Source organism: Oryx dammah, unplaced genomic scaffold (genome assembly GCF_014754425.2).
Source record: "Oryx dammah isolate SB20612 unplaced genomic scaffold, SCBI_Odam_1.1 HiC_scaffold_28, whole genome shotgun sequence".
Lineage (NCBI taxonomy): Eukaryota > Metazoa > Chordata > Mammalia > Artiodactyla > Bovidae > Oryx > Oryx dammah.
Genome location: NW_024070212.1, coordinates 90,471,284 through 90,495,806, shown reverse-complemented (window position 1 = coordinate 90,495,806; position 24,523 = coordinate 90,471,284). Strand labels below are relative to the sequence as shown.

The following is a 24,523-nucleotide window of genomic DNA, read 5'->3' as shown; positions in this document are numbered from 1 at the left end:
TGTGAGTTTGTAGCAAAACCACTCATTTTAAAGGACAAGGCTCCCGGCTCTCAGCCTAGGCCCTTCCCAGAATGCTCCATCACTTCTGTCCCACTGAGTTATACCCTCTGCCTTTGCACTCAATCCCATTTATTCAGCAAATAGCTGTCCATCACCTATGGTTCAAGGTCTTGGAAACACAACAGGGAACAAAACATAAAAAGATCAGGACTTTGTGGAGCTTGCAACTAAGTGGAGGGAACAGGTCAGAGACAAACACATAATGTTGGATAGTATGAGGGGCAGAGAGTGACTGAAGATATTACATTAGACTGGTGGTCAGGGAAGGCCTCCTGGAGGAGGTGACCTGAACTTCAATGAAAGCTTCCACAGGCCTGAGTGAAAGGGAGGCAGGGCTGGAACAAGAGAATCCCAGGCGGAGTGAAGAGCCACACAGAGCCTGAAGTGGATATGAACTTGGCACATGTGAGGACCAGCCGGGAGCCCCTGCGGCCGGAGCAGAGCAAGTGTGGAAGCGACTGAGGCTGGACAGCTCACAGGGGCCCACACCTGCCCCTTCCTTGCCCTCTACTTCCTTCCTCTTCCTGAGGGCCCAACCAGGAATGCTGAAAGGCAACTAGGCTCAAAGGATCTTAGGGATTCTGGACCCAAACCTTCCATCTTACTGATGACAAAACAGAGTCCCAGAGGGTCTGGTGGCTCTTCCAGAGCCACAAGACTGTTTGATGCAAAGCTGGGGAGGGAACAAAGCTCTGCACCCCAGGCCCATGCTGTCTCACCCAGACTGGTGGAGCTGGGATCAGGAAACATAAAGGCTTGGAACCTATCAAAGTCCTTGTCACACACATGAAGAAACTGAGTCCCAAGGCCAGGTGGTTACATGTGCATGAAGAAGATAAGGGGTTGGGGTGGGCAGAGGAGCTGCAGACGCGTGTTGGTGTCCACGTAGGTGGGCATTTGCACAAGCCAGGCTTCCTCTGGGACCAACACCCACAGCAACCAACCATCATGCTTTTTAAATGCACGTAAGGAGCTGTGATATCTGAAACCCACCACTGGTTGCAGCCTCCCTGGAGCCTGCTGGGCAGGGCTGCCTGAACTGGGTCCTGCCAGGAGGGAAAGTGACTCTGACCCATGTGGACTGCACAAGCTGCCAGCCATCTCCTCTGTGTGACCTCCAGTGGGCCATCTCCCACCATGAGCCTTGAGTCCTCCTCAGTCAAAAAGTGCTGCAGGGCCTGGGAACAGCATCAGAGGAGATGCCCTGGGGGGGTTCTTCCTCAGTGCAAACACAACACAAACGCATTCTCCAGAATCCTGGGAGGCAGTGGTGGTACAGACAGAGGGAACACAAATTAACTTTCAACATGGGGCCTGGCACATAGTAGGTGCTCAACAGACACTGCACTGGGAAGCAAGGGAGTTGAGCTTTGGTTCCTTTGCTCTGTGATCTCCATGAGCCAAACCCTCTCTACAGGCCTCAGTTTCCATATCAGCAAACAGCAAAAGTACAAACCAGCACACAGCAAGAAGCATTCAGACTTGTGGCCTCCACAAGGCCACCTCCTCTTGCCCTGGATGCCTGGGGAGAAGAAATGGGAGCAGAGAGTAGGGCTGGAATCTTGGGAAAGTCCTGGAGGCACAGCAGACTCTTTCTGGGGCCAAACTCCCTTGTCTTCCAACTGCTATCACATTCACTGGCAACTAAACCTGGTCAGAAAGGACACCATAGGCCAAACTGTCTCCCCAAACAAGGGGTTCATCATATTTTGTGATTAAATTGTGGTGCAGAAGGCAAGTGAGGGCAGTGGGAAGATGATGGAGTGTGGAACCAGGGACAGGAGGTGGGTCCCAGATGTGACACCTGGCCAGGAAGCTTCCCCTCTGTGGATTTCAATGAGGCCATTATAACACTAGGGTCCTGCCACTGCCCTAAGCATTCCTTGAGCACGGGAGCTATCTATCCAAACTTCACCCCAGGGCCTGGCCATGCCCTGGAAGCTGCAAGTGTTCCTTTTAGCTTGAAAAACCCTATGTTTTCTGTCTCAGTCCAACAGAGAGGATGGTGGATGGTCCATCAGCTGAACACGCACTGTGTACTTGCTTTCCTCCATGACAGCAGAGACCACCATCCCTAGGAAATGCACAGCCCAGGCCTCCCGTGATCTCATAGAGCTCTCTGCTCTATGTCCCCAACATGGCTGATTATCAAGGGAGGCCAGGGCAGTGGGGGTACGTGGAGGAGGCCAGAGCAGGCGGCCACCTCCCAGCCATTCGGAAATCGCCACTCACAAGGCCTTGAGTCTCAGTGATGGGCTCTCATTTGATCATTACCCACGTCAGAAGAATGCATCTTGAGGGGCGGTGCTGCGCGAGTCGGCGCGGTAATCACTTACAGACCCGGAGGCCCAAATCCTGGCAGTGGAGGAAGATTTATTGTGGGGATGGACGGAAAACAAAGAACAGTTGTGCAAACTTTACGGAGCCACATTATGGGAAATGCCTTTCCCATTTCCCACTGGTAAATGTGCTGGATGCTGTTTCCAAAGGAGGACTGAGCTCTGGTACCCAATCAGGTACAGACACTGTGTCCGGCTCGCTGAGCTGAGCTGAGCTGGGCTGGCCCATGGTGCCCAGGCCTTGACTGGCAGCCAGGCTCCACTCTCTGCTCTAGTGGACCCGGGAAGAAGGCTCTTTCCTGGGCCTCCGTGTCTTCATCTGCCTACTGCTGTTCCCCTCAGATGCTCCCGCAACACACCCAATATTCTAAATGTCAATGCTGATTGTGTCACTCTCCTGCTCAGCACCCTCCCACCACTCAGGGTAGAGTCCAAGCTCTTCATACTGGACTTCAAAGTCATTTAAGGGCCAACTTCAACCACCATGTCTGCTCCAGCCCCCATGCACAGAACACACTTCAAATACAAGAGGCTACCTATGTTCCCCTCAAGGTCAAGACCGTCACATCTTTTGTGTGGCTGTTCCCTTTACGTGAAATGCCTTCCCTCATGATCTGCATCTGGGAAGCCCCTACTCTCCCTCCAAAGCCCAGCTCTCATGACCTCCTGGGGGATGACTTCTCCCTCCTCTGTGTCTCTGCAGCATTTGGTTAATGCCCTCAGCACTGGACCATTCCTCATTCGATGCTGCACCCCCTGCTCCTAGCGTCTAACCTGGCACCATAAACTGAAAACCACTCAGTCAGGTCTGACTCTTTGTGACCCCATGGACTATACAGTCCATGGCATTCTCCAGGCCAGAATACTGGAGTGGGTAGCCTTTCCCTTCTCCAGGGGATCCTCCCAACCCAGGGACTGAACCCAGGTCGTATGCATTGCAGGCGGATTCTTTACCAGCTGGGCCACAAGGGAAGCCCCGGTGCAGTAAGGGCATCAATAAAACTGTGAGGAGCTAGCAGTGGTGTGGGCCGGCGGGGTGGCGGGGGGAGAGGCAACACAGCTGAGCCCAAGGCCCTCTCCCCACAAGGAAAATAGGTAAGCTGCGTGTCCTGGGTCGTGGAGGCGGCTGAGGCTACAGAGGGGTGGTGTGGCTCATCACTCACTTAACAGATGAGGTCTATCACTGTAGCAGGCCAAGTGAGGCGCAGGAGGTCGGCTCAGATAACCCATCTGCCATCAGCGGAGACAGAGCCTGTTAATGCTCAATCGTGAAGTTTACCATTTCCAGGATGTCCCTCTTAGAAAACATGTTCTGGACACTTTCTTCAAGTCACTGTTGATTTTATCTGACTTTCTCATGCCAATAAGAGAATCATTTCAACTCCACTTACATTAAATTCAAAAGCTTTTTCTCTTTTTATTATTTTAAATTCAATTCAGAGGGCTGTGTTTTTTTATCCTTAATTTTTTTCATATTCCATAAAGCAGTGCTAACTTCACAAAACTTGGCCAGTGTTCCTGTACCCTCCAGTCTGGTGCTCCCAAGAATTCTCATCTCTCTGAGAGCTTGGGTTTGATGACTCAAAAAAAAAAAAAAAAAAAAGAATAACAAGAGCTCCTGTTCTCAGGCATGAAGCATGGAGTATTTTGCCAGGAGGCATGAGGTAAGCGCTCCATACACATGATCTCATTTAATTCTCACAACACTCTTCCTTTTACACAGACAGGAAACTGAGGCTCAGAGAGGCCACGTGACTTGTTTGAGGTCTCACTGTTGGTTAAGGGGCAGAGTGGGGATCTGAACCCCAACAGTTACCCTCTATGTTTAGCCATTGATCCTCCCTGACTCACCAATTCCTGACTCAGATTTTAAATAAGATGGGGTGGGGGGAGTTAGGGACGGGGATGAGATAGGGCTGGGGATGGGGGAGTGCATGGGAGTAGCAGGGGTGGGGGACAGATGTGGAAGGGAGAGGGGTGGGCATGGGGGGCTGTGGAGCAGAGGAGGGGGAAGGCAGAAGAGCTGCACACAGAGGCCTAAAGGCCAGGCACTGCATCTGGGAAGCATGTGGCTAAGGGGCTCTGTGCCGGCTGGAAAACCTAGCTGGAAGGGACAGACCTATGAGGGTGATTGTGTACTCCGGGCTTGGTTGTAGGCAGGAGCCCTGGACTGGGAGTTGGGGACTCAACTTGATACCCTCTGCAGGGCCCTCTGCAGTTTTCGAAGCACAAGCCTCCACCCCTCAGAGGCTCTTCTGGGTGAGCATCACAAGCCCCATTGTACAGGTGCATTAGTGGAGGCTCAGGAGCGAAGTGACTGGTCCAAGTTTGCAGTCAGTAAGCAGCAGAGCGGGGACGAGTCTCCTTCCTCTCCTCTTTTCCAGGCAAGCCTTTTCCATCTGTGGCCTCAGCTTCCCCCTCTAAATGGTGATGAGTGGAGCCCTCAGGGCTCTGAGTTGTTCCCAAGGCTAAAATTTCCAGAAAGCCTCTCCTTATGAAGGCCCCTGAGTTTGAGTTTTAGACACTGGGGAAGAGAGGAAGGCATCCAGTATAAGCTAAGATCTGTGGAGCTGGAACCTTGACTTCAAGAGGGGAAAGGGCAGGAGCATCTGCTGAGCCCCAAGAAACACAGAATGCTAGGCATCAACCCCATTTCACAGATCAGGAAACAGGCTCAGCATAGCCAAGTGACCCATCCAAGGCCACATCCACCGCCGAGCTGGAAGTTTCTACAGTCTCTGCTCCTCTGGGGACACTCAGGACTGCATGACCGCTGTGCATTTTAGACCCTCCCTCTTTTCATATCCTGATGCAAACTGCCCAGAGCAGTCAGATCATGTGCTGTGTGCTTACTGTGTGCCAGGCACTGCACAAGCATCTCATGTATAGTCCCTCATCGAAGCCTCAGAATAGTCGTATTCTCTCCACTTTACAGGTAAGAAAACAGGCTCACAAAAGTCAAGTTAATTGCACACAATCACAGACTGGCCAGGTTTAAAATTAAGGCTTTCCTACAGGAAAATTTCTAGCATCAGATTAGGGGTGGCTGTGACCATCTTTAAGGTCCCTCCAATCTTGCAACTTTATAAGAAACTGCTCTGGAGGACAGTGTCCAGGCAACTTCACACAGCTTCAGAGCACAGAGGTCAGATGACCACCCCAGCAAAGCCTTGGGAACAGGCTCAGCATCTCTGCCTCCAAGGCCAGGCCAGGCGCCAAACAGCATGTGGTCCCCAAGACATTCACACCAGGAGCACTGTTATAAATGGGGCAACACATGCTGGGAGAACAGGAGGCACAGAGAGGGGGGAGCTGAGGAGGGAACACTGGACTGGGTTGTGCAGGATGGTTAGGAGTTTGCTGGGCTTCCCAGGCAGCACTAGTAGTAAAGAACCTGCCTGCCAGTGCAGGAGACGTAAGAGATCTGGGTTCAATCCCTGGGTTGGGATGATCCCCTGAAGGAGGGCATGGTAACCCACTCCAGTATTCTTGCCTAGAGACTCCCAAGGACAGAGAAGCCTAGCGGGCTACAGTCCACAGGGTGGCAAAGAGTCGGACATGACTGAAATAACTTAGCCATGCACACACAGGCTGGGTAAGGTATTCCATACAGAGGTACCAGCAAAAGCCAAGGCCCAGAGGACGGACCTCAGTAAGGGCTATTAACAAGGGCACGGTGCTAACTTGAGGACTGCATTTGCTCAGAAAGGTTTTCCTACCCAGACCCTCTCGCTCCCCACCCTCAGAACGAGGCAAGGCTCAGGCCCATTTCCAAAGCGGGTGGGTTTGGTGACCAGACCTGGCTGGACCAGCTGGGCCTCTATGGGCTCACGTACAGCAGGCTCCTCAGGGCAAGGGGTTTAAACCATGCTCAATTTTACAGCCTTTTAATCTCACCAGAAAGCACAGCCTCCGGAAAGGGAGACTGTTTTCAGGTGACAATGATTTTTAACATGGTGAAATGGTCTTATTCTTCATCCCATGAATGTTCTCTAATACAGAACAAAAGACCCATCATGTCGGCAGGGCAGGGAGCTGCAGGCTCTTAAGATGATGGGCCAGTGGCTTGGGAAAACTAGTAAAACACAGGTGTCTACATGCTTCCCTGCTCCTTCAGGGCTCCGCGGGGCCAGGTTGACTCTGATTCCCTTCTGTAAACCCACGGCCCACCATGGCCTGGCACATGGGAGGCGCTCGGCATCAGCTTGCTGAGTGAGTTTCAGATCTGGATGTTTTCTCATCATGTGTAAACAGATGACAGTTCTCTGCTTGGGAAACGGCTTGGGGTCATGGCTAGCGCACAGTCTCTGGAGTCAGGCTGAGACCTGGGTTCAAATTTGACCCCACGAGCCACCTGAGACATGAACTTGGGCATGAACTGGACTAGCCTTTCCCCATCTGTAAAATGGGAATAATTCCAGTCTCCAGGAATGTTCTGAGGGCTGAGACCACACATGTATGGAAGCCTTAAGTGCTGAAAATTACCCAGTGAGTGTTTCAATAATGTTACCATCCTGCCTTGACCAACTCCGACAAGCAGCCAGGCTGAAAACTGCAGCTCCTGGCTCTTCTCCCACCCTCACTCGTCCAGCAGTTAAGACCACAGGATTAAAGGGTAGAATCCTCCCCCTGGCGCTAGAAGTCTCGCATCACATCACCTTCATCTCTAGACCCCCAACTCCTGGCACACAGGAGAGGTGTCCCTCCGGCAAAGCGTTTCAGGGGGTGAATCTTCCTTCATTGGAAGGTCACTTTCCCAACTTTTGGTGACCAGTTGAATCAGGAAGCCCCCTGCCCACTGAAGTTGCCCCATCTGCTGTGCAATCCTGGATCCCCACTCTCTCAGGGCCTGTCTTCCCCATGCCTCTTCCTACATGTTGAGGATGGACTGGTAAAGCTGCCTGCTCAGTCATTTCAAGCTCCTGGATAATTCCTGGGATGAGCTGTAGATGCTGAGATGAGTCAGGGCTGTCAGCTGGCCAGGAATGTGGCCCCCCACCGGGCTGGTCTCAGGACACTGAGGGGCGGGGACAGATGCTCGGGACCCCACACGCTGTGCTATGAGCAGCACTGAGGACTCTACTCTGCTGAAGGGAGAGCCTGGGCAAAGGTGGCAGCCTATGGAATGGTCCAGGCAGCTGCACCAGGTGACACAGAGCAGATACACTGCGTCTTTGAACTGACATTACCTTAGCTGGGGCAAGGTAATCCATAGCTGGACATAGCTTGCCTCCGAATAAGCTAGGTCTCTCCTTCCTCAGGACTTCCTATGACATGTGATCCCAGACACCCAGTCAAGCCTCTTTCTCATGTATATCCCTGGTCCCTGGTCCCAGGTCCGATAACATTTAGGACAGTCTGGAGGGGGCAAGGAGCCCAGGCAGGATGTAAGCCCAGACTTGAGGCTTCAGCTGTGCATCAGGACTGGGAGAGCAGGGACCAGAGCCTCCTCCCTGTGGCTCTGCCCCGACTCCCCCTTCTAACTCCAGTCACCCTGAATAGCCGTCTGTCTGGCACCGAGCAGAGGCTGTGTCTCACTGGCAGACACCTGGCCACAAAGCCACCAGCACTTGTGACAGTCCTGCCCACCTCACCAACAGCGGAGGCTGCAGCATTCAGCCAACCTCCAGTCCGAGCCCCACTCCTGTCTGGCTCTTTTGAGTCTCAGGTTCCTCATTGGCAAAATAGCCATCGACAACCCTGTCCTAACTCCTAGGGCTACTGTATGAATCTCTTCAGATGATCAGTGTGAAGAGTATGCCTGAGGAAGATGAGAATTAACTAAGCACTTCCCTATGTCATCTCTTTCAAACCTAATAGCAACAGCCCTAAAAGGTAGGTAACATTATCACTCCATTTTACAACTGAGTATGATTCAGAGACTTGGGGGCGTTGGTGGTTAAAAACCTGCCTGCCAGTGCAGGAGACACAGGTTCAATCCCTGTGCTGGGAAGATCCCCTGCAGGAGGGCATGGCACCCCACTCCAGGACTCTTGCCTGGAAAATTCCATGGACGGAGGAGCCTGGCGGGCTGCAGTCCGTGGGGCCACAAAGAGTTGGACACGACTGAGCGACCGAGGACAAGGAGGACGATTCAGAGAGGTTAAGTCACCTGCCTGAGGTCACACAGCTGGTAAGCAGCAGGGCCCCAGGTCAGTGTGACTCTAGATTTGTGCTTTCACCTGCCCTTCACACCTTCTATGCTGTGCTCACAGCTTTGGTCAAGCTCTTCACGAAAGTCAGGAATTGTTGTCATGATCACTTCACAAAACCTAAGGTTATGAGAGATTCTCCTCCTTCACTTTTGCCTGTCTTTTTCTCAATGTGGAAAAAAGCAAACTCATAGTCTGCTAATTTCTGCAGTCTCAGACAATCAGAATTCCAACCGTCTGGGAGAGCCAATCTGAAAAAGCAAGAAATTAATCTTTTCAAAGTTAACGTCTTGGAGGCGTCGCGTCAGTATTTGGGTTGGACGTAACCTTGCTATCGTAACACAGATGAAACCCCAAATTTAATAAGGCTAAGACAACTCCGACAATGTAAGAAACATAACAGGATATTGCAAAGAGATTAGGGAGCTTCCTCTGGACGGCGCGGATGGGCCGCGGAGAGGGCAGGGTGGGGGGCGGGTGGTGCGCCCGCCCAGGGAAAGAGGGTGCACAGCGAGTCCCTGGTCCCTGGCCAGACCTGAGGATGAACGGCCTAGGCTCCTCCAGGCCCGCCTGGTGCGGGAGCAGAGGCTCCGCAGTATAAATGTGAACCAGCTGGAAGGACGAGGACGGGAGTGTTACAGTTGGACGGGGCGGGGAAGGCTTACCTCATGAAAGAACTGTGGAAACGGCTGCTGGAAAGATAATAAAAGGATTAACTGCTATTTTAGTGGGCCATTTACTCTTCAATCAAAGTGTCTCATCTATTTCCTGTTCTCTGGAGGCTCCAGGTCCAAAATTCCTTTGTCTATTACAGCACATGGTAGCAGAGGCCTGTCATGAGAAATTAATAATTTTACAGGGAAGGGAGATTTTATTTATCTGGGTGCGGACTAGCGCCCGCCCCTTCCCCTGGGTTACCTACTGCACCGGTCTCTCTGGAAGAGGCAGCACGCCCACAGCACACAGGGTAGACCTCAGAGATTCTGCTACCATCTTCAGAGGATGGCACCAGGCAGGGCTGGCCCCAGGACCCCAGAGAACAATCAGTTAACAGGGGAAGTTGCACACAAACAGGAGCATCACAGTTTAGAAAGATGAGAGTTCAACTTCCACTCCCAAGGTTACTAGCTGTGCAACCTTGAAAGTGAAGTGAAAGTCACAGTGGTGTCCAACTCTTTGACTCCATGCACTGCAGTCCATGGAATTCTCCAGGCCAGAATACTGGAGTGGGTTTAGTTCAGTTCAGTCACTCTGCTGCTGCTAAGTCACTTCAGTCGTGTCCAACTCTTTGCGACCCCATGAATTGCAGCACGCCAGGCCTCCCTGTCCATCAGCAACTCCTGGAGTTCACTAAAACTCATGTCCATTGAGTTGGTGATGCCATCCAGCCATCTCATCCTCTGTCGGCCCCTTCTCCTCCTGCTCCCAATCCCTCCCAGCATCAGAGTCTTTTCCAATGCGCAGGAGGGCCAAGAGGAGCTACTCCACGTTCAAGGTCAGGAGGGGCGGCCGTGAGGAGATACCCCTCGTCCAAGGTAAGGAGCAGCGGCTGCGCTTTGCTGGAGCAGCCATGAAGAGATACCCCACATCCAAGGTAAGAGAAACCCAAGTAAGATGGTAGGTGTTGCGAGAGGGCATCAGAGGGCAGAATGGAGTGGGTAGCCTTTCCCTTCTCCAGGGGATCTTCCCAACCCAGGGATCGAACCCAGGTACCCCTCATTGCAGGTGGATTCTTTACCAGCTGAGCCACAAGGGGGCAAGTTATCTTCATCATTGTTATTAGTATTACTAGCAAGATTATTAGCCTCTATTATTGTTGTCTTTATGGTTTGTCTATAACTGTGGGACCTGGGGCAAATTATACAATCTCTCTGAGGCTCAGTTTCCTCATCTTTAAAATGGGGACAAATAGTATCTGCCCCATAGCATTGTGAGGACCATAGGGAGTGTGAGGACCACAGGCTTAGAATAGCCCCTGCACACAGTCAGCCCTCAGGAGCTGGGCTCGCAGGTCTTACTACCATAATCCTAAGCCCCCTAAGAGGTAAGATGAAGTGTTCTCACAACAGCAGGTGGAAGGCCAGCTGGGCCCTACTGAACTTCCACTTCTTCATCTGCAAAAGCCCTTGGCAACCCCAGATAAATATGGACATGGCTTGAACATCACCTGCCCCATGAAGCCCGTTTAGGTTTCTCCTCCCTGAGTGCATACAGGCTCCATCTCAGAGCCTGTCACTCACCTCCCTCCCATCAACTCTACATGGGAGCCCAAGAAAAGTGCCATGCCAGGGTTCAGGTCAGGCAATCTCCACAAGGGCCTTGCAGGTACCAGTGAGGTCACCCCCAGAGAGAAGATGTGAAGGAGAACTGCAGCTCAGTGGCTGTCAACCGCAGGATCTCAGAGAGAGACGGGGACTGTGTGCAGCCCAGGACCCCGCCTTGTGATGCGCTCTGGACAACTCCTTCCAGAGAGGGACATGCCCTCTTACAAGTTACGTGTTACAACGCCCCAGATGAACAGGGGCATCACCAGAAATCAGCCTGCCCACCAACTCTCCCTCCAGCACACTCTCAGCCCAAAGACACACAGTACAGTCCCCTTCTCAGCCTGCTCATTCCAGCCTCTCCCCACGACCCCAGCATGCCAACCACCCTACTTTCATTCTTTGGCAGAGGCCATCCCCTGCCCCTCACTCATCTATAGAGTGAATTCCTTCTCATCCTCAGGACATAATCTCCTTGAAGTTACATAAGCTGGTCCAGTTGGTGCCCAAGTCACAAGCAGATGGGCCCCAAGGGCCAACAGCTGGTCCCAGGAGGATGGAGTTTATGCTGCTGGTTCCGATGCTTCTCGCCCCCTGCCTGGCCCAACAATGCTGCCTGGCGCTTTGAGCAAGAACAGAGAGAGGTCCACCTCTCCCCCAGCTGCACTCCTTCCCAGACTGAGTTCTCCATGAGGCAGGGGAGGGCCCAGAGACAGTGAGTGCATACAAGTGTTGGAAGAACTCAACTTTGGCTATGATGCTGGCCCTACAGACCAGGCACACTGCTTCCTTCCTCTGCCTTCCCCAAGCCCCAACAGTTGGGAAGACAGAGCTGGGACTTGGTACCTCCATTGACCCTTCCACTCCCAGGCAGGCACCTGTCCTGATGAGTTGGTGGGACCTTGGGGGTGGCTTGGCTAAAGATATCAGAGACTAAGACGACATTCCTTACCTGATACAGATTTCCACCACAGTGAGAGCAGCACGTGAAAATGACCAGTCAGAAGGGCTGGAGGCCTCAGTGCCTACAGTTAACGTGTGTGTGTGTGCATGTGTGTGTGTGCAAACATAGGGATGTCCCTGGAAACCTTAGTCTCCACCTCAGCCAGAATGCTGCAGGTGCTATCCAGGGCCTTACCTGCTAACCCAAGGTCTCACCCCAAAGCCTGCCCTGGGCACCCACGGTGCTCTGTGGATGAAATCAAGCCTGTGACCCCGAGTGAAGAGCCAGTGCCAGGGGCGAGCATATTCCCCATGACTCACCCGGCCATCAGCAGATGGGACACGAGCATTTGTGTGTAAGAGAGAAGGCTGGCTGAGCTGCTCTGACCCCAGATCACATGTGTCACCACCTGAACAACTGTGTGTGACACCAGACCATAGAGGGGAGAGAAGAAGGTACCTGGCGAGTCCAAGGAGCCCTCCCCCAAGGTCCCCAGTGAATGGGGCACTGACCACTGTGACTGGTGGCCACATCCCTAGTATTGGTCCTTCCCTCTTCAAGCAGGGGAGGCTCTCCTGGGCAGTGAGCCGGGCGCAGCACTGTGGGGGCAAACCCGGAGGCCGTGGGAACTCACCATGCACTTGTTGGGCTTCTCCCCCGAGTGCACCCTCATGTGGATGAGCAGCTTGTAGCGGGCGTTGAAGGGCTTGTAGCGGCGCACGCAGCCTGCCCAGAAGCAGGTGAAGTCCTCGCCCTTGCGCTGGTCGATGTGGCTCTTCTCGATGTGCCGCACCAGCTCCTCCTGCTGCTCGTAGGCTGCACAGCAGTCCACCCAGCGGCACGCCTGCCGCCCAGCCAAGCCCCTGCCCGCCAGGCCCAGCCCCAGGCTTCCAAGGCCCGGGCCAGGCGGCAGCGGAGACAGGGGGTAGGGGGGCGGCAGGCCCTGCTGGCGAGGTTCGAAGAGCTCTGAGAACTCGTCCGCGGGCTCCTGCTTCAGGAAGCTGGCCTTCCGGCAGGCTTCAAGCCGCAAACTGCCCTCGTGGCTCTCGGTGGACGCAGAGCTGGGCCGGGCCCGCTTGGGAGGGCCCGCCGTGTCTCCCGGCAGAGGGGGGCTCCGGAGTCCGTTGACACAGGTAACCAGGGCTGTCTGGGAGGAGCGGATGATGGAAGTGATGTCGGAGGCGGCGCAGGGCGAGACGGAGACCGACGAGGTGGGGGGCAGCCCCAAGAGGCAGCAGCGCTTCAGGCCCCCCTCCGGGAGGTGAGCCTCAGGTGGGGGTCCCAGGCCCGAGCTGGGTTCGCTGCCCAGAAGGTAGCAGGAAGGTGCGGGGTTGGCAAGGCCTCGGCTCGGGAGGTCCAGGTCTGTGTGCAGGCCTGTGGCCGGCGGGGCCCGGCAGTGGGCGGATGGGGGTGCGCGAGCTTCCGTCATGGCCCGGTAGTCAGGCAGGGACTCCTGCTTGATGTGCTGTGTGGCTGGGAGGCCACCATTCACATAGGTGGCCAGGGGCCTGGGGGACCTGGAAGACAGTGCAGAGCGGTCATGAGAGGGTGGGCACTCCACAGTGGGGAGGGCTGAGCGGGGACAGTGGGAGCCTGAGGACCGAGCGGGCGGAGAAGCCCAGAGCAGAGGAGGAAGGCTGACGGCTGGCAGCAGAGATGAGGACTGTCCAGTGAGCAGGAAAGAGCACGGAGCAAGAGGGGAGAAAAGAGGAGGAGAGGGCTGGGGAGATGTTCAAGGGAGGCAGGAGGTCTGAAAGCATGACTGTGTGGGGGAAGATGCCAGTGAGGCGCGCATTTTGTCCTTTTATTATATCCAGACCACCCTCTCCAGACCAAGCACCATGTGTCCTGCCTCTGAGGCCTCCCTGGGTCTGCCCTGTCTCCCTGCCCGTGACCTTTTAGTGAGTTCTGGAGGAAGAAGGCTGAGAATGGTTTGCTGAGGGACACCAGGTCCAGTCTGTTTTAAATTCTGCTTACTTGTCCCTTAAATCTCTCTTAATTCTTGTAATCATTCTTTACTTCTAAAAATGTGATGTTTTGCCCCAAGCAATCTGTTTTTTTCCACTGTGAACATCAGTGGGTAGGGGTTTGAATCACAGTCACAGTGAGGGGTCATCCCAGGAAAAACTGAAGAAAATTTTCTTCGGGGGGAATGTTCCAGAATGTTAAGTGAGTGAGTGCATGAAATGCCACTCTGGGGAGAAGCCATGGGAAGGCAGGCCAAGTGGGACAGAGGGAAATCTAGGTTAACTTATCTTAACCCTCAGGTCTCTCTCTCTTTTAAAAAAAAATATTTATTTATTTATTTATTTGGCAGCACTGAGTCTTAATAGCAGCACGCAGGATCTTCTGTCTTCATGGCGGCACGCAGGATCTAATTTCCTGACCAGGGATCGAAACTGGGTCTCCTGCATTTTGGGAGGATGGAGTCTTAGCCACCGGACCACTAGGGAACACCCAACCCCCTGGTCTCAGGTTGAGACCTGGGGCCAGGCTCAGCCACACCTCGCTGTGCAGACCTTGGCAAGATGCTCTGGACCTCTCCCTGCACCCCGATGTTGAATGGCTCTCCTGAGGGTGAGGATGACGATGGGCAGGGCCCGGCTGGTCAAGACGCTGTCATCATCATGCCTTCCTAGAAGGGGCCTCTCCCAAATCCAGGACAAGTACGTGCAGAAAGAGGTGTCAGGGCCTGCCGGGCATCAGAGACTTCTGAGAAGGGGAGACCCCAGCGAAGTGACACTGGGCTCAGGGCCAGAGAAGCCCCAGCAGCTGGCTGGGCAGAACAAAAGGCCTGCGGACGTGCCCAAAGCCTGACCCACACGCCCTTGCCCCATTCCCCAGCCAAGCCTCAGTTTCCTCACCTGTGAAATGAGGACTAAGCCTCCCTACCTCGGAGGGTGGCTGCCAGGATCAAGGGAGGAGACAGGTGCTGTGATAGCCCTCTGGGAGGACGACAGGGTGAAGGGTACCACCAGCACTGCCATTATTACCACCATCTTCCTGGGGCTCTTTGGAGCCAGGGGTGGTGGGGTCATCCCCTGTCCCTCTGCTTCCCAACGTGGCCCGGCAGCCCCATCCCCTCCCTCTTGGGTCCCTGAAGCTCTGGCATCCTCAGCTCCAGCCTTGAGGTGGAGGAGCAGAGACAGGACAGGAGAGTAGGAAAGTCAGAGCCTGGAGCCTTCAGAGACCACTGGCTCCAACACCATTGCTACCAAGAGGGCTGGGGGCTCACAGAAGCCACAAGCAGCAAACCAGCGACAGGGCTGGGACCAGAGCCCAGGCTCCCCTTCCCTTCCAGTGTGTAGACTTCCCATGTACAAAACCTAACCTGAAGTGCTCCCTGGATGGGAGGCTGGGGAAGGGGCTCTTCTGTTTGGTTCTCAATTACACTTGAACAAGTCTCTGCCTCACTCACCAGAGGCCTCTCTTCCTTCCCAGGAACTCTGCTGTCCAGAGCATGGTCACCAGGTGGAATCAGAGGGAGCAAACACATACCCCCAATCTACAGGGCTGGGGACTCTGGGCCCACTATTGCCAGCAGAAAGCTCTGAGCAGCTTAAAGATCTTATCTGAAGTTATGACTTTGTGGAGCTTAAAAACAGTAGTGCTCTTTGCATGGTCATGATCCTGATTCTGGCGGAGGTGGGCATGGGTGGGGAAGGGCAGCCAGATGAGCATCTGTTTGGAGCAATCTCTTTAAAAACAGACCGTGTGTAAAATAGATGGCAGTGGGAATTTGCTGTGTGATGCAGGGAGCCCAACCTGGTGCTCTGTGACAGCCTAGGGGGTGGGATGGGGTGGGAGGTGGAAGAGAGGTTCGAGAGGGAGTGGACATGTGTATGCCTATGGCTGATTCATGCTGATGTATGGCAGAAACCAACACAGCATTGTAAAATAACTATCCTCCAATTAAAAATAAGTACATTAAAAAATAACAAAGCCAGGTTAAAGCAACCAACACTAGGAAAAGAGAAGAGCTGTGTTGTTCTGTGACTGAGTTACCCGAATTTGTTGTTTAGTCACTGTCATGCCTGAATCGTTTGTGATCCCATGGACTATGGCCCACCAGGCTCCTCTGTCCATGGGATTCTCCAGGCAAGAATAGTGGAGTGGCTTGCCATGCCCTCCTCCAGGGGATCATCCCAATCCAGGGGTTGAACCCACATCTCCTGCACTGCAGGTGGATTCTTTACCACTGAGCCACTAGGGAAGCGAGTTACCTGAATAATCAACAGCAAAACCTTGATTAGCATCAGGCAGGGAAGAGTCAGCTCAGGCCCCAGGGTCTCCTGGCTCTGAACACCAGCTAAGGCATCCCCTTTCCTTGCCCTCGTTGTCCCTATGAGGCTAGGCAGTGGTTCCGGCCCTGCTCTGCTGCTGAGCCCTGTCACCCCAGACAATTCCCATCGCAGTCTCTAGAAACTGTAAGCACAGGTCCCTAGAAGGAAGGAACAACTCCAGCCACTTTCCCAGGGGCCATCTCATGAATCCCAACAATACAATGATGCACGTATCTGCTGAAGGCATGGCCAAATTCTTCAAGGGAGACACTACCATCTGTTTGACTTAGGAATGAAGCAATGTGCCCAGCCCTCAAAGGCAGGCAGTGAGAGCAGGAATTTGAACCTGATCTGTTTGAATTAGAGGGAGCAGCATGAACAGAGAGACCCCAAGACACAAGGCAATCCAGTGGGAGGGAGAAGGCACAGGATCCAACTGGGTGTGGGATGGGGGCTGGGGGCTCTTCTTCTTCAGGAAAATGAGGAAGTTTGGAAGAGCCAGAACAGCAGCAGAAGTGGCAGCAACTCGGAGTGATGCTGGTGTAGGGTCCTGGGTACAGACTCTGCTGTGCTCTGACAAATGACATCAAAAATAACAAATGATGTTTCTGATCATCTCTACCAAAAAAAGGAAAAAAAATTCTCCTCCCTAAGTTTTGACTAGGTTAGCATAGCTTCTTCCATAAGATAGAAGGAATTTCACTGAGCAAATTAGATGCTCCCAGGGGAGCCTCAGTGAACAATCCAGCAGATAAATGCCTTTGACTGTCACCAAACAACGCACAGATCAAAGTCTAAAAGATTCTTGCTTACTCCTCATCACGTACTTAAATGCGTCCCCTTAAAATTCATAGCTTGAAGTCCTAACCTCCAGTGTGACTGGATTTGGAGGTAAGCCCTTCAGGGAGATGATTAAGGTTAAATGTGGAAATAGGGGAAGGCCCTGATCCAACAGGACTGGAGTCCTTGTAAGAATAAGACAAGACACCAGAGGTGCACACACCAAGAAAAGACCCCATGAGGACACAGGGGAGCAAAAAGGCGGCCGTCTATGAGCCCAGGAGAGAGCCCTCAGGAGAGACCAAACCAGCAGACACCTTGATCCTGGACCTCCAGAACTGTGAGGAAATAAATGTCTGTTCTCTGAGCCACCGAATCTGAAGGGTTTTGTTATGGCAGCCCAAGCAGATTAACTGTTGTTGTTATTCAGTTACTAAGTCATGTTCAACTCTTTGTAACCCCATGAACTGCACTACACCAGGCTTTGCTGTCCCTCACCATCCCCCAGAGTTTGCTCAAACACATGTCCATTCAGTCAGTGATGCCATCCAACCATTTCATCCTCTGTTGCCTGCTTCTCCTCTTGCCTTCAACCTTTGCCAACATTAAGGTCTTTTCCAATGAGTCAGCTCTTCTCATCAGGTGGGAAATACTGGAGCTTCAGCATCAGTCCTTTCAATGAATATTCAGGACTGATTTCCTTTAGAATTGACTGATTTGATCCCCTCGCAGTCCAATGGACTCTCATGAGTCTTCTCCAGCACCACAGTTCGAAAGCATCGGTTCTTCAGCGCTCAGTCATCTTTATGGTCCAACTCTCACATCTGTACATAACTACTGGAAAAATCATAGCTTTGACAATATGGACCTTTGTGAGCAAAGTGATTTCTCTGCTTTTTAATATGCTGTCTAGGTTTATCATAGCTTTCCTTCCAAGGAGCAAGTGTCTTCTAATTTCATGGCTGCAGTCACTGTCTGCAGTGATTTTGAAACCCAAGAAAATAAAATCTGTCACTGCTTCCACTGTTCCCCCATCTATTTGCCATGAAGTAATGGGACTCAATGCTATGACCTTAGTTTTATGAATGTTGAGCTTTAAACCAGTTTTTTCACTCTCTTTCACTTTCATCAAGAGGCTCTTTAGTTCCTCTTCACTTTCTGACATTTGGGTATTGTCATCTGCATATCTGAGGTTATTGATATTTCTCACAGTAATCTTGATTCCAGTTTGTGCTTCACCCAGCCCAGCATTTCACATGATGTACCCTTCATAGAAGTTAAAAAAGCAGGATGACAATACACAGCCTTGCTGTACTCCTATCTCAACTTTGAACCAGTCTGTTGTTCTATGTCCAGTTCTAACTGTTATCTCTGGTTCCTGTGCCTTTTCTAAACCCAGCTTGTACATCTGGAATTTCTCGGTTCATGTACTGCTAAAGCCTAGCTTGAAGGATTTTGAGCATTATCTTGCTAGCATGTGAAATGAGTGCAATTGTGTGGTAGTTCGAACATTCTTGGGCATCGCCTTTCTTTGGTGTTGGAATGAGAACTGACCTTTTCTTTATCCTGTGACTACTGCTGAGTTTTCCAAATTTGCTGGCATATTGACTGAAGCACTTTAACAGGATCATCTCTTAGGGTTGTAAATAACTCAACTGGAATTCCATCACCTCCACTAGCTTTGTTCATAGCAATGCTTCCTAAGGCCTACTTGACTTCACACTCCAGGATATCTGGCTATAGGTGAGTGACCACATCATTGTGGTTATCTGGGTCATTAAGACCTTTTTTGTACAGTTTTTCTGTGTATTCTTGCCACCTCTTCTTAACCTCTTCTACTTCTGTTACGTCCTTACTGTTTCTGTCCTTTTTTTGTGCCCGTTTTTGCATGAAATGTTTCCTTGGTATCTCCAATTTTCTTGAAGCACTCTCGAGTCTTTCCCATTCTATTGTTTTCTTCTATTTCTTTGCATTGTTCAGTTAAGAAGGCTTTCTTATCTCTCCCTGCTATTCTCTGGACTCTGTATTTGGTTGAATATTATATATATCTATCTTTTTCTTCCTTGCCTTTACTTCTTTTCTCAGCTATTTGTAAAGCCTCTCAAACAACCACTCTGCCTTCTTCCTTTTCTTTTTCTTTGGGATGGTTCTGGCCACTGCCTTCTATGCAATGTTATAAACCTCCATCCATAGTTCTTCTGGCACCCTGTCTACCAGACTAATCCTTCAAATCTATCCATCATCTCCACTGTATAATCATACGGGATATGATTTAGGTCATACCTGAATAGTACAGTGTTTTTCCCTACTTTCTTCTATTTAAGCCTGAATTTTGTGATAAGGAGCTCATGATCTGAGCCACAGTCAGTTCCAGGTCTTGTTTTTGCAGACTGTATAGAGCTTCTCCATCTTCAGCTTCAAAGAATATAATCAATCTAATTTCAGTATTCACCATGTGGTGATGTCCACGTGCAGAGCTGTCTCATATGTTGTTGGAAGAAAGTGTTTGCTATGACCAGTGTGTTCTCTTGACAAAACTCTGTTAGCCTTTGCCTGCTTTTTTATTCCAAGGTCAAATTTGCCTGTTACCACAGAGATCTCTTGACTTCCTACTTTTGCATTCCAATACCCTATGATAAAAAAGGTTATCTTTTCTTGGTGTCAGTTCTAAAAGGTCTTGTAGGTCTTCACAGGGCCAGTCAACTTCAGCTTTTTCGGCATTAGTGGTTGGGGCATGGACTTGTATTACTGTGATGTAGAATGGTTTGCCTTGGAAACAAAACAAGATCATTCTGTCATTCTTGAGATTGCACCCAAGTACTGCATTTTGGACTGTTGTCTAGGAGGGGTACTCCACTTCTTCTAAGGAATTCTTACCCACAGTAGTAGAGGTAATGGTCACCTGAATTAAATTTTTCCATTGTCATCCATTTTAATTCACTGAATCCTAAGATACCAGTGTTCACTCTTGCCACCTCCTGCTTGAACCTCCTGCAAGGTTCAATTTGCCTTGATTCATGGATGTAACATTCCAGTTTCCTGCACAGTATTGTTCTTTACAGCGTCAGACTTCACTCTCACTACTAGACACATCCACCACTGAGCGTCATTTCCACTTTGGCCCAGCCGCTTCATTCTTTCTGGAGCTATTATTAATTGCCCTCCACTCTTCCCCAGTAGTATGCTGGACAACTTCTGACCTGAGGTGGGTGGGGCTGGCTCATCTTATGTCATATCTTTTGCCTTTTCATACTGTTCCTGGGGTTCTTACAGCAAGAATACTGGAGTGGTTTGCCATTCCCTCCTCCAGTGGATTACACTGTGTCAGAACTCTTCACTATTACCCATCCATCTTGAGTGGCTCTGTATGCATGGTTCATAAGCAGATTAATACACTCATGTAAATCAGAAGTCTCACTGATATCAAAGAAAGCCACAGAGAGCCTATAGTCTCAAAGAAAATGGTTCCATGTGAGACAAATAAGCCCCCTGCTAACTAGGACTCTCTCCCATCATGGAGCTCTCATTGAAAAGTGAACTCTGTTGGGGAGATCTTTACTTCCTTCACCAAGGCACCCCCACCCCCAGCATGAACCATGATGCCCGGGACAGAACTGGGGCTTGATAAATTATTGGTGAAGGAACCAGCTATAAACGGGCAAGTGGGCCAGTTTTAGACTTTCTGATCCGTGAGACAGGTCCCAGGAGAGCAGCCCCAGGCAGTGGATGAGGGCTCTGGGGCTGAGTGGGTGGATGCAGAGGCCTGTCTGGGGTTAGTCTCTACCTGTCAGCAAACTAGAGGGCATAGCAACACAGTTGGGACCCTTGAAGAAGTCTCAGGAGACAGAGTTCAGTCCAGTATGCAATCTGATGGAATATCTGTTCAGAGGTACACATCACTGGAAACGTGCCAGCATTGAGTGATGGTTACCTGGCAGAGTTCTATGGGGAAAGGGACGTCTAGATGGAGGAACTCCTCTCCACTCTAGGAACAGTCCAGGATGGACACTACGGTGTGCATGAGCCCTGAGCTGGAGTCTCCCCCCCCAGCTTCTCTATCATCCTCTGAATCTTATTCTTCTGCAATGACTGATTCTAACAGTCAGCTCAGCTTCTGCAATGGGGAAACCCGCCTCAGGAAGATCATTCCTACGTCTCATGAGGCGCTGCAGTGCTGAGGTGTGGAGCCTGGACCAGGCAGCTATCCCCATGCCTCACGGGCTCCAGCTGGTCTCCAGCCCTCCCATGCCTCAGTTTCCCTGTGTGTCCCATGAGCCAGGGGAGACCTAGGAAACCCTCGGTCTGTGGGGCCTAGGGACTGTCTACAGAAGGCAGCTGATGCGTGGGGCTGGAGCACATACCTGCTGGGGTGGGGGAAATGCAGCAGCCTCTCGCAGGCGAGGGGATGGCCCCGGGGTGGCGGGCTTCCCGCAGGGAGGAACAGGCCCTGGCGGCAGGTGGGGCCAGGGCCCTCGGCAAGGTCCAGATCCAGCAGACTCTTCTCCGAGCCTGGAGTGCAGTGGCCGTAGCTCCCGTTCACTATGCAGAGAGAGACAGGAGGAGACAAAGTGAGTGGGGACGGCCTGTAGAAGGTGTGGGTGCAGGGCAGTCACTGGGGTACACGGGGCACAGAGCCCCTTGAGCAATACTACCCGAACCTCCACTGTACCAGGCACTACCCCTGTTAATTCCCATAATCACCAACGGGGTCTGTACTAAAATCCTCAGTTCTCAGATGCAGATGCTGAGCTCCAGTGGGTAACTGTTCATCTTCATACAAACGCAGAACACTTACAACGTACGAGACGCTAGTCCAGGTGTGGGAACATGGTGGGCTAGACACACATACTCCTGCCTCTCGGAGTTGACAATCTAGGATCCCGGCACTTATCTGACAACATGCATGGCCACAGCGGGGGCTGGGTGCCCAATGGGTGAGTGTCACCGACCCTTGTAGGTCAAAGAGGAGGTGCTCACTAAGCAGCATGTGTCCAAAGCTCATCACCAAAGCTCATCACCAAAGCTTATCACCAAAGCTCAGTGCACGTTGTTCTTCAAATTGCGTTACTCCACAGAGGCACAGGAGACAGTTATTCACACCTCTTTATCTCCATGGTTCTTTGACAGGCTAGCACAGGCCCTGCTGTGCCCAACTCCTGGATTTTTAAGGAGACAAACTGAGGTAGATGTGCCTCAATGAGTCTTGAAATCTATGTGCATCCTCAGTCGTGTCCAACTGTTTACAGTCCCATGGACGGTAGCCCGCCAGGCTATTCTGTCCATGGGATTCCCCAGGCAAGATTACTGGAGCGGGTTGCCATTGCCTATTCCAGGGGATCTTCCTGGTCCAGGGACTGAACCTGCATCTTCTGTGGCTCCTGCATTGGCAGCTGGATTCTTTACCTCTCTGCCATCTGGGAAGCCCCTTGAAATCTACAGAAAGCCCTTAAAAACTGTATACAGTATAAGTGGATATTAGGCATGGTTGCTACACGTCCACTGCCCCCCTGCATCTCGGTTTCCTCTTTTAGCGTGTGATGAGGGTTAATCCGAAGCCTGTCTTCCTGAACTTTCCACCCAATCATTTGGCAGGGTTATGCGAAGGAGGAAAGGGTACGGGCTTCAGGGCCTGGTGAGCCCCATGTGAGCCCCTCCTGCCCTCAACCAAGCCTGTGACTCAGACAAGTCCCTCCCCAAGGCTGAGTCCCCAGTAACAAAACGGGGACAGCCGTGCAAGTTCTCCAGAGATCCTGTCAGGTGTTGCGAGCTGAGGTGCAGAGCCCCTGGGCGAGCGTGGGTGCCCAGGAAGTAGGATACCAGGAGTGGAGGGTGCTCTTAACGTCCAACAGCACTCTGAGAAGTACAGAGTGTCTGACGGAGGGGATAAAACATTACTAACAGCCCCAAGGGGGTTTTCCCAGTGGCTCAGGGGTAAAGAATCCTCCTGCGATGCAGGAGATGTGGGTTTGATTCCTAGGTTGGAAAGATCCCCTGGAGAAGGAAATGGCAACCCCCTCCAGTACTCTTGACTAGGAAATCCCATGGACAGAGGAGACTGGAGGGCTACAAGCCACGGCGGCACAAGAGAGTCAGACACGACTTAGTGACTAAACAACAACAGGCCCAAGGACTGTCTAGGGACTATCCACACTGAGCAAGATAAACCATTAAAATGGGAAAAGAGCTGGTATCAGTGCACAATTAGCCCGCAAGTTTAAGGACAAGGACAAGAGAAGTGCCCTTTGCTGAGCAGTATGCGCTGGTCCTCACTCCACTGCCTCATTGGGGCCTTCTACTTCCCTTGCAGGGAGAGATCAGGGTTATACCCATTGTACAGAGGAGAAAGCAGAGGCTCAGGAAGGCTAAACTGCTCACTTGATCACACAGCTAGTAACAGTATGGGCTGGACTTCTGGCTCATGCCCATCAGACCGAAACCCCACGTTTTAATCCCTATTAATAAAAAGTGGCCTCTCAGAGTGACAAAAGTCCAACCTCATTCACCCTGTCCGCCACCCTTTCACAGAAGGCCAGACCCTCAGTGCTAACTTGCTGTGTGCCCAAAGCTCCAGCAGACACAGGCATTCACCTGCCAAGCTCTTTACAGTTTGCAGGTGAGAATGCAGTGCTCAAGGTCCCAGGGCAGCTGATGCGTCTCCAGACAAGCATGTCCTCAGAAGTGGCCCTCTGGTCACTTTCTCAGGCCGAGCACTGGCCAACGTTCTGCTGTGAGGAAACCTCACTCCCGCCGGCTTTGGCTGCTGCTTGGCCAGCCCCTCACAAGCTTATTTTTTAATAAATTGGCCGTTTTTTAATTAAAAAGAAATCCCTGGTAACAAATATGAACAGCCTGAGTTAATGAGAGCAGGCTGCCACTCATTTAACTCTGTCTCTGCTTGGCGGTCTCCGCCTTTCCCACTTCATTTCTGCTTGTGATTTTATTGTCCCATTGAGGCAAACCCTGGGACTGAGCCTCAGAAAGCTGTGGATAATTTTATGACCATTAATAGCATTTGGCACAAAGACAGCTTCATCATCATGTGGAGCTGTTCTGCCAGGGTCTTTCTTCCAGAGCCTTTGAGTCAAGGATGTGGTTCTGAGGTTCTTTCCCCACCAGGCCCGTTGGGTAACCTACCCCCTCCGGATTACCTGCTCCTCCTTCCCACAGGAAGATATGTGGAGAGACAGAAGGCAGGGCCCCAGAAGGCGCCCAGAAGGCAGCCCAGCATGCATCAAGTCCTATTTATCAAGTCTTCCCACTTGATCACCAGGAACATTCGATTCTTTGAAGTGTTCACCCCATGAGGTGGACTCATGACCGCCATTTTCCAGATGAGAACAGTTGAGATTTGGAGATTGGGTGCCTTCCCCTAGGCGCTGGGGTCTGTAAGAGGCAGGGTCACAACACAAACCCAGATCCCTCAGGCTTCAAAGCTCAAGTCCTGCCCTGTTGCCTCTCAGGCAACTGATCAACAACCGTGGACTCCGAAGCAAGCATCCTCCTTATCTGACTCCAGTAAGATCATGTTGCGGAGCCTCTGGGGAAGTCAAAGTACAGCCGTTACTCCTAAACTCCAATCTTTGCAACAACTCTGCAAGGTGGTAAGACCACTCCATCTCAAAGACTCAGAGAAGTTTAGTGGCTTACCCAAGGTCACACAGGGAGTAAGGGGCTCAGCTGAGATACAAACCCATCACCTCTC

General features: G+C 51.8%; 1 protein-coding gene across 3 annotated transcripts in view; it reads right to left on the bottom strand.

The window, feature by feature from the left end:
- The window catches only part of GLIS1 (GLIS family zinc finger 1), a 245,769-nt gene that overhangs the window by 75,834 nt on the left and 145,412 nt on the right, over positions 1-24,523 (bottom strand). For 2 of the 3 annotated variants that reach the window (XM_040231105.1, XM_040231106.1), the window contains exons 2-3: positions 21,183-21,360; positions 12,393-13,275 (exon numbers count right to left, since the gene is read on the bottom strand). In XM_040231105.1, coding sequence (XP_040087039.1) covers positions 12,393-13,275; positions 21,183-21,360 — 1,061 coding nt within the window. Of the gene's footprint in view, positions 1-9,216; positions 9,241-12,392; positions 13,276-21,182; positions 21,361-24,523 lie in introns of all 3 variants that reach the window. The other variant, XM_040231104.1, reaches the window with a different exon arrangement.